The 14,646-nt window shown below is 50.0% G+C and overlaps 2 protein-coding genes across 8 annotated transcripts in view; one reads left to right on the top strand and one right to left on the bottom strand.

The window, feature by feature from the left end:
* Nucleotides 1-9,319, bottom strand: part of AP3D1 (adaptor related protein complex 3 subunit delta 1) — a 35,042-nt gene extending 25,723 nt beyond the window's left edge. For all 5 annotated transcript variants that reach the window (XM_081500003.1, XM_081499999.1, XM_081500000.1 and 2 more), the window contains exon 1: nt 8,992-9,319. Coding sequence is in view for 3 of the 5 variants with exons in the window: in XM_081499999.1 (XP_081356125.1) it covers nt 8,992-9,087 (96 nt within the window). In the remaining 2 variants the exon portion in view is untranslated. The remainder of the gene's footprint in view (nt 1-8,991) is intronic.
* Nucleotides 1-14,646, top strand: part of JSRP1 (junctional sarcoplasmic reticulum protein 1) — an 80,563-nt gene that overhangs the window by 61,970 nt on the left and 3,947 nt on the right. The gene's annotated exons all lie outside the window — the stretch shown is intronic.

The raw sequence follows: 14,646 nt of genomic DNA, 5'->3' as shown, positions 1-14,646 counted from the left end.
TCCCAGCAAGCCATATTTTTGCTGGTGAGGGTCCTGCCTCCACATTGTGGACCGGGTGGTCGTGGCAGATTCTTAAAATAAGTCAACAGTGAAGTCTGCAGAATCAATGGCCTCTTCCTCTCACAAATGGTTTCTCCATCACATCTGATACTATCTGATGGCATTTTACCCACAGGAGAACTTCCTTCACAGTTGGAGTTGATTTTTCCAAACCCGTATCAACTTAGGTATGTAATATTCCACCTGCTTTGTTATCACTTCCACAAACGATCGTGCCATGTCTTACGTGGGTGAGGTTTGTGGAGCCCCAAGACAATTGTGAGAGTAACACCAGAGACCGCTGACCACAGATCACCATCACATAGTAACAGTGTGAAAATTCGTGAGAATTACCAAAACGTGACTCAGAGACACAAAGTGAAGGAATGCTTTTGGAAAAATGGTGGCAACATGCTTGGTCACTGTGGAGTCACCAGAGACCTTCCATTTGTGAAACACGCAGTACATGGAAAGCATGATCAAGGGGAAAGCAGTAAAATAAGGTCTGTATTAAAAGCAAAAATTAGAAGCTATTTTAAGATCGAAAGTATACATGGCTACATGTCCTTAACACTTGTTTCAAAAACAGAAGTTGGTGACGCGAGCACGACAAACGTGATGAAATTCTCACCCCTCGGCCTGTTCTGAGCAGCTGCACTTCACCACCGAGCACACAGCGCTGAGATGGATGTGCAAGAATTCATCCAGAGTAAAGGACACATGCCTGGTATGAACCCGGCAGCTATGATAAAACAGCCATCCAACCCTGTCTGCTTAGAAGAGCCCCCTGGGTCACTTAAGACACCCCAAGATCCCCAGAGGAGAGGGGTCAGACCTCGAGCGGTCGACCCAAGAAGCTGCCCTTGACCCTGATGGGTTGGCAGGCTCAAAAACCACACACCTGGACCAGGAAGTCTCTTTTAAAAAGAGCAGTTTTAGGTTCACAGCAGAACTGAGGGGCAGGTAGAGATTCCCAGCTCGCCTGCCCCCACGTATGTGCAGCCTCCCCAGCAGTGCGCGTCTGTACAATTGATCAACACGCACAGACACGTCATCACCCAGGATCGACAGCTGGTGCCAGGGTTCACTCTGTGGGTCTTGACAGATGTATGCACATTGATAGGCGCCCAGCGTCACTGTATCACTGAACAGAGTCACTGCCCTAAACCCCTCTGGCCCTGCCCCTCCATCCCGCCCTCCCCATAACCACTGATCCTGCTAGAGCTCCGCCTTTTCCAGAACGTCCCAAAGCTGGAATCACAGTGTGGAGACTTTTCAGACAGTTTCTTCCACTTAGTCATGTGCATTTAAGGTTCCTCCTTGTCTTTCTGGGGTTTGATGGCTTCTAACCCAAGTAAAGTAGCATTGTCAGGATGATCTGTCCACCTCCTGGAGGACATCATCTTACTTGCCTTGTCCATTGACATTTCCAAGAGGTTCTCTCCAAATCGTCCCAAATATGCGGGTCTTGCCATCATCCGTGGCTGCCTGCAGGCTCCCTGGCTCGGGGCCCAGAGCCCCTCCACCCTGCTCCCGTAAGCAGCAGTCCTTACTCCTGGGGGAGGGGAGTTGCTGGATATGATTGACGTCATCACCAGAGATGGACATCCATTACAACAGGGGACCAGAGAGGGCTGTCTCTGTCACTCCATCTACCTTGCCAGCAACAACCAGCTGCCATCTACTACGATCATCACTTCAGTAAGAAAATACACTTTAACCCCAAAATGTAGGCAAGGCAAGTCAGTGTCAGGACAAGAGAATTCTGACAATGTACAAGCTGGCCCACAATGAGGACACTCCCCCAGGGAGGCCATACCTAGGGAGACAGCAAGGGGGGCGAATTCGTCTTGCCTGTGCCCATCGCAGGCCCAGGACACAGCATGGATCAGCTGCAGGGGGCCGCAGTCAAGCCTCAGACTTCCCAACCTCCCACCCCCTCTCTCAGTGAGGTCCAGAGCAAGGTTCCCAGAAAGGTGACAGCGCCCCCAGGGGATGCCAGGCCCCACCTGGGACATCCGTGTTCATCAGGACTGTGGGCTCCTGGCATGTGAAGGGGTCAGGGAGGCTGCTCCACACACCGGTGCCCAGGATGCCCCTCCACCCCAAGGATGACTAAGTCCTTGTGTCCACAGTGCCAAAGGGGGATCCTGGCCTTGAGCCTGCCTCAGCCACCTGCAGCCTTTCAACCTCCTGGAGCCCTCATGCAGCTGGGTATCTATCCCCAGGGGCTGTACAGACCCCTCCCCAGACTCGGTCCTCACAGCTGCCACCACCCACGGCATCTAGGCCTAGAGTGTGCCCTTGAAAACTCCCCCAAGTCAGGGGACAGATGCACAGAAAGAGGCCCAAACCCTGAAGAGACAGCTTCACGGAGTCGGCAAAAGGCGCCATGCCGAGGAGAGGGAAAGCAGGGAGGCCCCAGGGCTGCTGCTCGAAGCAGAAGCCATAGCAGGCCTTGTGGTGGCCACAGCCTAAGAGGACACCGATCGTGACGACATGGCCAGCAAGGACACAGCCGGGGGGAGGCTGAGTCTGCTCCCACTCCCACCACAGTGGCCCGCCCTCCTGTACACGGTGGCGCATAAACGCCCCAGGTGGGAAACAAGCCAGATGTCCAGCAATAGTCCAATGGATAAAGGAACCATGGTGTAGACAGACAACACACCCCTGTCGGCGACGGAAATGAACAAGTCATGGTGGCCCTTTCCCATGGCAGAGAGAGACAGCAGCCGCTGCAGATGACCAGAAGCACACAAGACTGTCCAGGGACACACGTGTAAGTGAGAAAACTCTGAGCAAAGCAAGGAAATGACACGCAGAGAACTTAGCACGAGTACCATCAGTACTTAAAAAACCGCACAATGTTTAATTCAGTGCAGGTGCGTCACACTCTGCACAACTAGTAAGAATTAGAGGAAAACAGCACAAATCTGGAAGACACACCCTGAGGGCTGCCTAGGAAACACTGACCATCTCCCGCTCCCCCGCCAACCAACCAACTCTGTGACCCTAGTGGGGTCCCACAATTCAGCTGGGTTCTCACACACTCTGCCAGGACTCAGCACAGACCCCACAGGTCTGCCCCCACCGCACACACCAACCAGCTGTAAATCAGGGTTCCCAGAACCCCCCTTCCCTCAGGGAAGCACTTACTTGTGTTTTCCTGCTTATTACATAGTAGGGGCACAACAAAGCAAACAGATGGACAGCTGGCCAAAGAGGCAAGACGGGTAGGGCAGGGCGCAGGGGTCCAGAGGCAGGATTTCTGTCCTCATAGCAGGTGGTGTGGAGAAGGCAATGGCACCCCACTCCAGTACTCTTGCCTGGAAAATCCCGTGGACGGAGGAGCCCGGCAGGCTGCAGTCCATGGGGTCGTGAAGAGTCGGACACGACTGAGCGACTTCACTTTCACTTTTCCCTTTCATGCACTGGAGAAGGCAATGGCAACCCACTCCAGTGTTCTTGTCTGGAGAATCCCAGGAATGGGGGAGCCCGGTGGGCTGCCGTCTATGGGGTCGCACAGAGTCGGACACGACTGAAGTGACTCAGCAGCAGCAGCAGGTGGTGTGCCACCCCCAGCACACAGGTGCTTTCACCAACCGAGAATCTCCCTGAACCCTACACTTCAGAGATTTTTATGGAGGCTTCATCACAAATATATGATCCATCGTTAACTCCACCTGCAGCCCCTCCTCCTTCTCTAGAGGACTGGAGGGAAGTGTTTGAAAGTTCCAAGCTTCAAACCATGGCCTAGCCTTTCTGGTGCCCTAGTCCCAGGCAATGGCAACCCACTCCAGTACTCTTGCCTGGAAAATCCCATGAATGGAGGAGCCTGGTAGGCTGCAGTCCATGGGGTTGCTAAGAGTCGGACACGGCTGAGCGACTTCACTTTCACTTTTCGCTTTCATGCATTGGAGAAGACAATGGCAACCCACTCCAGTGTTCTTGCCTGGAAAATCCCATGGACAGCGGAGGCTGGTGCACTGCAGTCCATGGGGTTGCACAGAGTCGGACACGACTGAAGCAACTTAGCAGTAGCAGTCCCACCAAGAGTCACCTCATCAGAACAAAAGACACTCCATCACCTAAGAAACCCCAACGGACTCAGCAGCTTGGGGCCAGGAACCGGCGGCAGAGACCAAACACCCCAACCAGGATGCTCCCAGTTACCTCTGTTGCTTAGGAAATTACAAAGGTTCCCGGAGCTCTGCCACAGGAGCAGAACAGGCCTCCTTATCTCACAACAGCACAGGGTCCAACAACACAGTGACAGCGCAGGGGACAAGGGACACCTGGATGAAGGGCCAGCATTAAGGAATTCAGAGAAATTTTTCTTATCAATTACGGTCAGGGGATCCTGCGCCTAGGGGACACTGGTGTTTACCCGGGAACACTGCAATTATCAAGATTGGGGGTGGCCTGGCATCACACAGGTGGGGCCAGAGACACTGCTCAACACCCCACAGAGCCCAGGACAGCCCCCCTCAAAGGATGACCGACCCAGCCTGATGTCAGCAATGCCAAAGGGGAGAGACCCTGACTCAGGTTAACAACTTGTTTACTAAATTTCCTATCTTTAGTCTTCTCAGAAGTTTTTAAAATAGAAAGTCTTACAGAAATAACCAAAAGCACCATGCCAGACACGACACGTGCTTCAGTAACTGTCCCTAGGGCAAGGAGTGCCAGCCCTTCACGTACCTCACTGCCCGAGGTATCCCACACACCCTGGCAAGGACTGAATCCAAGGAAATTGCATTTCTGAGGTCAGAGACTCTAGAATAACAGCACTTCATACAATTTAATCTCAATCCCAGATTATGCCCAATTTCAAACACCACTCCACAGTTAACCCTTGGTGTTGCAGGGGACTGGTTCCAGACCCCCAAAGACACCAGAATCCTCAGACACTCCAGTCCCTCGTATACAATGAACTTCTACGTGACGTAGAAGGGACGTCCACGTGACGTACATCCTCCCGTTCACTTTAACTCATTGCAAGATGACTTACAACACCTGACCCAATGCAAGTGCTGTGTATTCAAATATTTGCCTGTGTGCAGCAAATTCAAGTCTTGCTTCTTGGAAATTTCTGGAATTTTTAAAAATATACTTTCAATCCACAGTTGGTGAATGCAGAACCCATGGATACACAAAGCCAACTATATACAATCACGACTGAATTTTTCAAGTTCAGAAACTTCAGTTGAGTGGGTGAGATGCAAGCTCAGACCCCACAAAAAGTGACACACTGCAAGGTGCCACCTGATGGACAGAGAACCGAGAAAGTAGAACCCACTTCAGTGCTGTGGGGGGACGTGCACCCACACTCAGAGGGCTGGTCCTCAGGAGCACTTCATGGGGTGGACAGCACTCAGGAAGGGCCGCCACCATAACAGGGAAGACCAGCACAAAACTTTGACAGGATCTCCCTCAAGTTCTATTTACAGAAAAAAACTCTCAAACTGATTTCTGGGAAGAAGTATTTTACCTTTTCACTTTCATAAACACTGAGCTTATTACAAAAAGTTATGCATATAATTTAAAAAGACTGAAAGAAAAGGTTTTCCCCCAAATATAAAAAGTACTCATAAGAATTCAACGTTGAAAGTCATTTGTTTTTTCCTAGTTATACACAAGTTTCAAAAGCAAGGACACTCCCAAGTGACTTTCCTCACCTGCCCATGTGACCTGGTGCTGTATATTAAGGACTGAAACTCAAGCACCCCAGAAAGATGGGAATCAGCCCACTATTTTTCAAACTTCTTTGACTCACTGTAAAAAGCATGTTTTCCATGGTAACCCCACTCACAGGCATGTACACGCTTAGTATCACAAGCAGAAGTAAAAGCTTCACAGTTACTCTGCCAGGGGTCCAGACTTTCTGGATTCGTCTTTGGGGAGCTAACAGAAACCTATGTTATAAGCACTCAACAAGATGGGGAGGTAGCCGTCCCTCCCACTTTACACTAGGGAACTCTCCCCAAGTCACTCAAATAGGACCAAGAACCTGGCTTGGGTCTCACAAACATCACATGCTAAATCATGCTGCCTTTCCATCTGGCTTTTTTTAAAGTCACTGCCAAGCCTCACTTCTATAGGGCCACAACAGGAGTTTTAAGCTACAATCTATTATAAACAGTAAACTCTGAGGGAAAACTACACTGCTGCTAGTATTCCTTGGAATGGGGGGTGGTTTGGGAGCTAAGAGTAACTCCATAGCTGCCTGCTGTGCTCCCCAACATCTGGAGCCAGTAATGACCAACCAGATCACGGCTCTTCTGATGAGGGACCCTCAAATCCTGAGCTGCATCCTGTGGGAATCACCCACAGGCCTGGACAGCAACTGCATGGAACCCAGCCACCACCATCATCAAAACGCCAAATAATGGGCTCCAAGCCTGAGGACAATAAACTGTGGAAAATTCTTAAAGAGATGGGAATACCAGACCACCTGACTTGCCTCTTGAGAAATCTGTATGCAGGTCAGGAAGCAACAGTTAGAACTGGACATGAACAACAGACTGGTTCCCAATAGGAAAAGGAGTACGGCAAGGCTGTATATTATCACCCTACTTATTTAACTTATATGCAGAGTACATCATGAGAAACGCTGGGCTGGATGAAGCACAAGCTGGAATCAAGATTGCCAGGAGAAATATCAATAACCTCAGATATGCAGATGACACCACCCTTATAGCAGAAAGTGAAGAATTAAAGAGCCTCTTGATGAAAGTGCAAGAGGAGAGTGAAAAAGTTGGCTTAAAGCTCGACATTCAGAAAACTGAAGTCATGGCATCCGGTCCCATCACTTCATGGCAAATAGATGGGCAAACAGTGGAAACAGCCGCTGACTTTATTTTTCTGGGCTCCAAAATCACTGCAGATGGTGACTGCAGCCATGAAATTAAAAGACGCTCACTCCTCGGAAGGAAAGTTATGATCAACCTAGACAGCGTATTAAAAAGCAGAGACACCACTTTGCCAACAAAGGTCCATCTAGTCAAGGCTATGGCTTTTCCAGTGGTCATGTATGGATGTGAGAGTTGGACTATAAAGAAAGCTGAGCACTGAAGAATTGATGCTTCTGAACTGTGGTGTTGGAGAAGACTCTTAAAAGAGTCCCTTGAACTGCAAGGAGATCCAACTAGTCCATCCTAAAGGAGATCAGTCCTGGGTGTTCACTGGAAGGACAGATGTTGAGGCTGAAGCTCCAATACTTTGGCCAACTGATGCGAAGAGCTGACTCACTAGAAAAGACCCTGATGCTGGGAAAGATTGAAGGCAGGAGAAAAAGGGGATGACAGAGGATGAGATGTGGATGGAATCACCAACTCAATGGACATGGGTTTGGGTGGACTCTGGGAGTTGGTGATAGACAGGGAGGCCTGGCGTGCTGCGGTTCATGGGGTTGCAAAGAGTTGGACACGACTGAGCGACTGAACTGAAACCTGAGGATCGAGCCATCCGTTCCTACCAATTCTGAGTGAATAGAGCACGACCCAGAGCACTGTCCCTGATGACAAGCTTGCACCCTAAAAAGCAGACGCCCTAACTGGAACATGCATTTCTTCAAGGCAAAGAGCCTCAGCCCCTCCTCAGAATCTCAGAACACACTGCTCAGTAACACCCACTACCAGAGGAGGGATAGCAGAAGGTCAACCAGGGCAGAAAAAGAAATCTGAGGGCGCAAACTCCTTCCGCATATTTGCTTAGCCGTGCCCCGGGGTCTGAAATGCAGGCCGGCCAGCTATTCTTTCAAAGAAAAGCTAAACATCAGACCAAGAGTTCACTACATCTGTGACCAGCAGAGCTGGCCAGAGCATCTAACATGATGCAAAACCTAGGTGTAGCCAGAGAAAGGAAGGTGGGGGAGTTACAGAAATGAACCAAAATAACCTAATTACATTTCAGCTAGGTCACACCCATTCTGAAAAAGTCCAACAGAGGCAGGAACTCAGGCTGTCCGCAGAAGGACAGCGTCCAGGGCTCTTGGTGCCTGCCAGCGAATTCCTTAACGTCCCTGCACCTTCCTCTCGGCTCTGCTGGGCTTCCCTGGCGCCATCCTGAGGGCCGGGCAGGTGGCACCTCGTCGTGGGACCTGTCCGACAGCTGCTCTCCATCGGGGAGCCTCACTCTCAGGCAAGGAAAAGGGGACTTGCTCCAGCATCCCATTGTGTAAGTATAGGTTTGGGTCTCCCTCCCCGGAAGCCAGCGGTCTGGTGGTCACTAACTGTCCCCATTCCTCCTAAATCTAGGTCACAGGTTGCGGGGTGGTGGGAAGGAAGAAAATGGTGCTGTTACAACATTACTTCTGGAAAACCTTTTCCCCTCTGGCTTTCGGGTGTCGTCTAGTTAAAGTCTGCTTCCCTATTCCAGGACTCCTGAGCGGCTTCCTTATTTTGGCCTAGAATGTCGGCTGCCCCACCCCTTACCCGCTAAGAGGGGCGGCCCCACCTTCTGGGGGACTCAAGCCCAAGAGGCGAGGACAATTCCGGACCAGACACCGGGGAGCGACATGGACGTGCGTTTATCCCAGAAGGGGTTTCCCCCAGGGGCGGCCCGCATAAGAGGAGGGTCCTCCAACAAGGAGTCCAAGGCCTGGGGTGGGGCAGGGGGCTCTGCATTTTGAACAAGAGATACAGAAACACATTCAAGATCGGAGATCCGCCGCTACTGAGGGTGGGGACCTGCGAAGTCTCTTCCGGGCCACCCTCGGGGAGCGGGAGACGGGCCCCCAACTCCGAGAGGATAAACTGAGGCTCGGGGAAGGAACGGAAAGAGGTGCGGAGGTTGAGGCCGCAGGCAGGCGGGGCTCCAGCCGGGAGCGGGGCCGCGGGGGCGCGCAGGGGGCCGGAGTCAGGGGCAGAGCCGGGAACCGGGTCGGGTCGGACCGGGTCAGAGTCAGGGCGAGAGTCCGAGCCAGGGCCAGGGTCGGCGCGCTGGGATCACCTCGTCCTCCTTGTGGTTGCGGATGCCGCGCACCAGATCCTGCAGATTCTTGTCGAACATGCGGTCGATGCTGCCCTTGACCATCTTGAGGGCCATCGCGGCGGCCGCCGCCGGGCTCGAGCCCCGGGAGGCCCACGGCCGATCGCCCTGAGGGAGCCCAGGGGCCGCGCTTGCCGCCCGCGGAGCGCTGTGCTGCCGGCCGCCGCGGAGGGGCGGACTCCCAGGCCAGGTCGGCGGCGGCTGGCGGGGCGGCGACGGCGGCAGCGACCCGCTCGGCAGGCCGCGCTCCCCACCACTCCAGCTCCGCACCGCGCCGCTTGCAAATGGCGGACAAGATGGCGGCCGGTCAGCTGACGACTGGAGCGCCTGCCCGGCGGCCCGCCCCCGGAAGCCCCGCCTCCCTATAGGCCTTGCCTCTTCACTCCTAGACGCCGCGTTTCCCTGACGACGCCAGGCCGTCCAATGGAAAAGCAGACAAAGGCCTCCGGGCGGCTCAGCCACGCCCCCTCGTGTTAGCGCTCTTCCCCCTCATAGGTCAGTGACCTCCGGAACTCCACCTACTTCCCGATTCCAGAATGTTACCACGCCCTCTATGCGCGCCTTCTTGCCCCGCCCCTCAACTATGTGATAGATGTTGGCGGGGCCTGCTGTGGGCGGGGCGCCCACGTGGAGCTTCTCGAAGAGGTTCCTTGAAAAGAACCTAGCTCCGCCCTTTCTGATCCTAAAAGCTGACGTTGTCAGAGAACCTCCAAATCCCGCTCTGCGGCGGACGGGTCTTGTATGTCCTGCACGTGTCACAGAATTCTGTGATATGGGGAGTATATGATATGGGCAGAAAGATTGAACGGAGGAGGAGAAGGACAATGAAGTATGAGACGGTTGGATGGCATCATCAACTCAATGGACATGATTGAGCAAACTCTGGGAGATGGTGAAGGACAGGGAAGCCTGGCATACTGCTGTCCATGGGACACAAAGAGTTGGACAAGATTGAACGAGTGAACAACAACAGGAATTAACGTGCCCACGTGGAGAAACTGAGATCCAGAGATAGGACTTCAACACATTCACTCGTTCTGTGCTGTGCTTAGTTGCTGAGTCGTGTACGACTCTTTGCGACCCGATGGGCTGTAGCCCGCCAGGCTCATCTGTCCATGGGATTTCCCAGGCAAGAATACTGGAGGGAGTTGCCATGCCCTCCTCTAGTGGATCTTCCCAACCCAGGGATCGATCGGCGGTCTCCCTCATTGTAGGCCGATTCTTTACCGTCTGAACCACCAAGGAAGCCCAATTCACTCCTTCAACTAACATTTATTGAGTGCCTACTGTGTCCTAGGCCTGGCAAGTGAATGAGATACACTTGGTTCCTGCCCACCAGAATCCACCATGAAGAAAGTAAGTAAGCAAGCTACAAACTTGAGTAAGATATTTGTAATACATATATTGTACAAAAGATTTATATCCACAATATAGTTAAACAGAAAATAAAGCAGAACCAAAAAAAATTCCTACAAATTGTGAAAAAAAAGACAACCCAAAAAAAAAAAAAAAAAAAAAAAAGACAACCCAGTTAAACTATGGCCCAAGTTGTGAATATGCACTTCACAAAAGAAAAGATGCACATGGCCAAGAGGATATCTCAGTCATAAAGGAAAAGTAAAGTTAAACCACACTGAGGGGGGCTTCCCTGGCAATCCAGTGGTTAGGACTCCATGCTTCCACTGCAGGGGACATGTGTTCCATCCCTGGTCTGAGAACTAAGGTCCCACACATCGCAGGGTGTGGCCAAAACTTTAAAAAATTTTGGCTGTATCTTTTAAAGCTAATATATGTATGCCCTTTAACCCAACAATTCCACCACTGTTCCCAACAGGAAAGCATAAATACATCCACCAAAGACTGGAACAAGAATGTTCACAGTAACTGTATTTATGTTAGCCAAAAACTCAAAAAGATCCAAATATCTATCAACAGAAAATGGATACATAACTCTCTGGTATAACTCTGCAGCAAGGAAAAAGAACAAAGTACTAACAGAGAACAAAATAGGTGAAGTACACAGACACCGTGTTGAACATAATAAGGCAAACATAAAAGAGTGTACACAGCATGGTTCTACTGATATGATGTCCAGTTGCATGCAAAATTAATCTATGGTAGGGACTTCCCTGGCAGTCCAATGGTTGGGGCTCCATGTTCCATCCCTGCTTGAAGAAGGATCCTGCATGCTATGAGGTGCCAAAATTAATCTATGATGAAAGATTAACGTGCATGCACAGTTGCTCAGTCATGTCCAACCCTTTGCGACCCCATGGACTGCAGTCCACCAAGCTCCTCTGTTCATGGAATTCTCCAAGCAGGAATACTGGAGTGGGTTGCCATTTCCTACTCCAGGGGATCTTCCCAACCCAGGGATTGAACCCATGTCTCCTGCCTTGGCAGGCAGATTTTTTACCACTACACCATCTGGGAAGCCCCAGCTTAAGTTACATCATAGATTAAACAAGTATACAAGGGAGAACTGAAAACTGGATAAATAAGTTCTGGCATAACCACACAATGGATTCCTGAGCAGCTATTTTAAAAAAAATGTAGTTGTTAAGTCATTGCTATGGGAATTGCCCTTTCACCCTAAACAACTAGGGAACTGGACAAAATATATAAAACACTGGTTTTCAGATAGCATACAATAGGCAGTGGAGAGAGGAAAGAAACAAACAGAATGAGCCCTAGAGTTGCCCCAGAATTCTGCCAGTAGGTGATTCCCAGGCTGTAGGTCAGGGAGGGGAAACCCAAACAGAATACAGAGCTTTCATAGTCTGAGGAAACAGAGATGGGAGGTGACAGAGGTCAAGGTGGCTGGAATCTGGAGGGTAGTGTTCTGGAGAACAGGGAACTATTTTAAGAAACTGCTCTTAAATTTTCACAAGGGTGCCCTCAGGTCTATCTTTGAATATCCAGCTATAAGTGCATGTGGTGAAACTTCAGGAGGCCTGGCAAAGAACAAGGCTGGGAAAAGGACAATCCCTGAGAGCTCATCTATCGTGGGACTGTTCAGAGAACCTGCCAGCAAAGGTGGAGAGAGGGACTTTTCTCGTGGTCCAGTGACTAAGTCTCTGTGCTCCCAATGCAGGGGGCCCAGGTTTGATCCCTGGCCAGTGAACTAGATCCCACATACTGCAACTAAGACCCAGCGCAGCCAAATAAAAATAATTATTTTTTTAAAAAGGTGCAGTTAATTCATTGAGTATGTGAGGCATCCAGTAGGGACCTCAGAAGTTTTGTGCTTCATTGTAGAATGAAGTCTATTCTACCTGTTTTGGTTTTTTTTGGCCACAGAGCATGTGGGATCTTAGTTCCCTGACCAGGGATCAAATTCGTCTCCCCTGCAGTGGAAGCATGGAATCTAAACCCTGGACTGCCGGGAAAATCCTGAGATTGATTTTACATTATATTTGAAGTAAAACAACAGTATATGGAGAATGGGAGGTACAAATAGAAATGTAACCTTGTAAGGGTCTTATAAAGTGTGCGAAGTAGTATGTTTTAACCCTAGTCAGATCCATAGAAACAGGAAGTAGTTGGTGGGGGCCAGGGGCTAGAGAGTTAGTCTTAAATAGGGCAGAATTTCAGTTTGGGAAGATGAGAAAGTTCTGGAGATGGATGGGGGGGCGGTTTGCCCAAGAATGTGAATGTACAAGTGTCACTTAAAAATGGTTAAGATGGGGGCTTCCCTGGTGGTAGAGTGGATGGGAATCTGCCTGCCAATGCAGGGGACATAGGTTCAATCCCTGGTCCAGAAAGATTCCACATGCTGCAGAGCAACTAAGTCTGTGCACCACAAATATTGAGCTTGTGCTCTAGAGCCTGGGAGCTTCAACCACTGAGCCCATGTGCCACAACTACTGAGTTCTGGGTGCCCTGGAGCTTGTGCTCTGCAACAAGAGAGTAGCCCCTGCTCACCGCAACTACAGAAAAGCCCACACAGTAACACAGGAATGAAGACATAGTAGAGCCAAAATAAATAAATAAATACATTTTTTTAATGACAAAATTGGTTTCCCTTACTGATTGGCTGGACTGAGTGCTATGTGTTTGATGATTGACGAAACAAACATGGATATGTGACCAGGTGGGATGTAGAGCTGCCATGTGTGTGTGTTAGTCACTCAGTCGTGTCCAACTCTTTGCATCCCCATGGACTGTAGCCTGCCAGGCTCCTCTATCCATAGAATTCTCTGGGCAAGAATACTGAAGTGGGTTGCCATTTTCTTCTCCAGGAGATCTTCCCAACCAAGGATGGAACCCAGGTCTTCTTGCATTGCAGGCGGTTTCCTTAGGAAGCCCATCAGTTCAGTTCAGTTCAGTTCAGTTCAGTCGCTCAGTCGTGTCTGACTCTTTGTGACCCCATGGTCTGCAGCACACCAGGCTTCCCTATCCATCACCAACTCCTAGGAAGCCCATATGATACAGCAATCCCACTTCTACGCATATATCCAGACAAAACTCTAAATCAAAAAGATGCATGCACCCCAGTGTTCACCCCAGTCGTAACAGCACTGTTCACAATAACCAAGACATGAAAACTAAGTGTTCATTGACAGAGGAATGGATAAAGATATGGTATATACAATATTCAGTATATACATATACATATTGTATACTCATATACAATATGGTATATATACAATGGAATATTAGTCAAAATAAAAAATGAAATAATGTCATTTGCAGCAACGTGGATGGACTTAGAGATTATCACACTAAGCAAAGTAAGTCTCCATGGGGTTGCAAAGAATCAGGCATGACTGAGCAACTATCACTCACTCAAAGTAAGTCAGAAAGAGAAAGACAGATACCATATGATATTACTTATATGTGGAATCTAAAATATGACACAAATGAACATACCTATGAAACAGACTCAAAGACACAGAGAAAAGACTTGTGGTTGCCAAGGGGGAGTGGGGGAGGGAAGAATTGAGAGTTTGGGATAAGCAGATGCAAACTATTATATACAGGATAAACAGCAAAGTCCCACTGTACAGCACAGGGAACTATATTTAATATCCTGTGATAAACTATAATGAAAAATAATGTGAAAAAGTTTATCTATGTATAACTGAGTTAATTTGCTGTACAGCTGTGCAGCAGAAATTAATAAAACACTATAAACCAACTATACTTCAATTAAAAAAAAAAAAAGCAGCTCAAATTTGAGTGGTTGTTTAACCCAGATAAACTCATTCTCACCTCATTGCTTGCCAGGAGGAAATGACCCCACTTTCCAGATGAAGAAACCAAGGCCTCTGAGCTGAGCCTGGCCCGAGCCAGTGGGTAGAGCCTGGATTCCCTTTGATGGTGCCATCCTCCTCCAGGAAGCCCTCCCTGATGGCTCCCAACTCCACAAGGCTGCAATCCTTTAGCTGCTGCAGAACCCAGCACACAAGAGTTGCTTATAAAGGCGAGGTAACCACGCTTTGTGGGTGCTCTCACCCCCCGCGACCCTCTTTTCCAAGGCTGAGAGACAGAAAGCAACGCTCCCAGGATCACCATGGCAGGCCTGGCAGTGGTTCTATGTTGGTGGGGGTGGGGCCACCCCTCCACCAATGCCTGGCCCTGCTCCGAGGCGGGGGGTGTGCTCCCCCCAGGGAC

The sequence above is a fragment of the Giraffa tippelskirchi genome, chromosome 6 (genome assembly GCF_054371585.1).
Source record: "Giraffa tippelskirchi isolate mGirTip1 chromosome 6, T2T-mGirTip1v1.2.pri, whole genome shotgun sequence".
Classification (NCBI taxonomy): domain Eukaryota; kingdom Metazoa; phylum Chordata; class Mammalia; order Artiodactyla; family Giraffidae; genus Giraffa; species Giraffa tippelskirchi.
The sequence above is the reverse complement of the archived record's forward strand: the minus strand, read 5'-3'. Positions and strand labels throughout refer to the sequence as shown.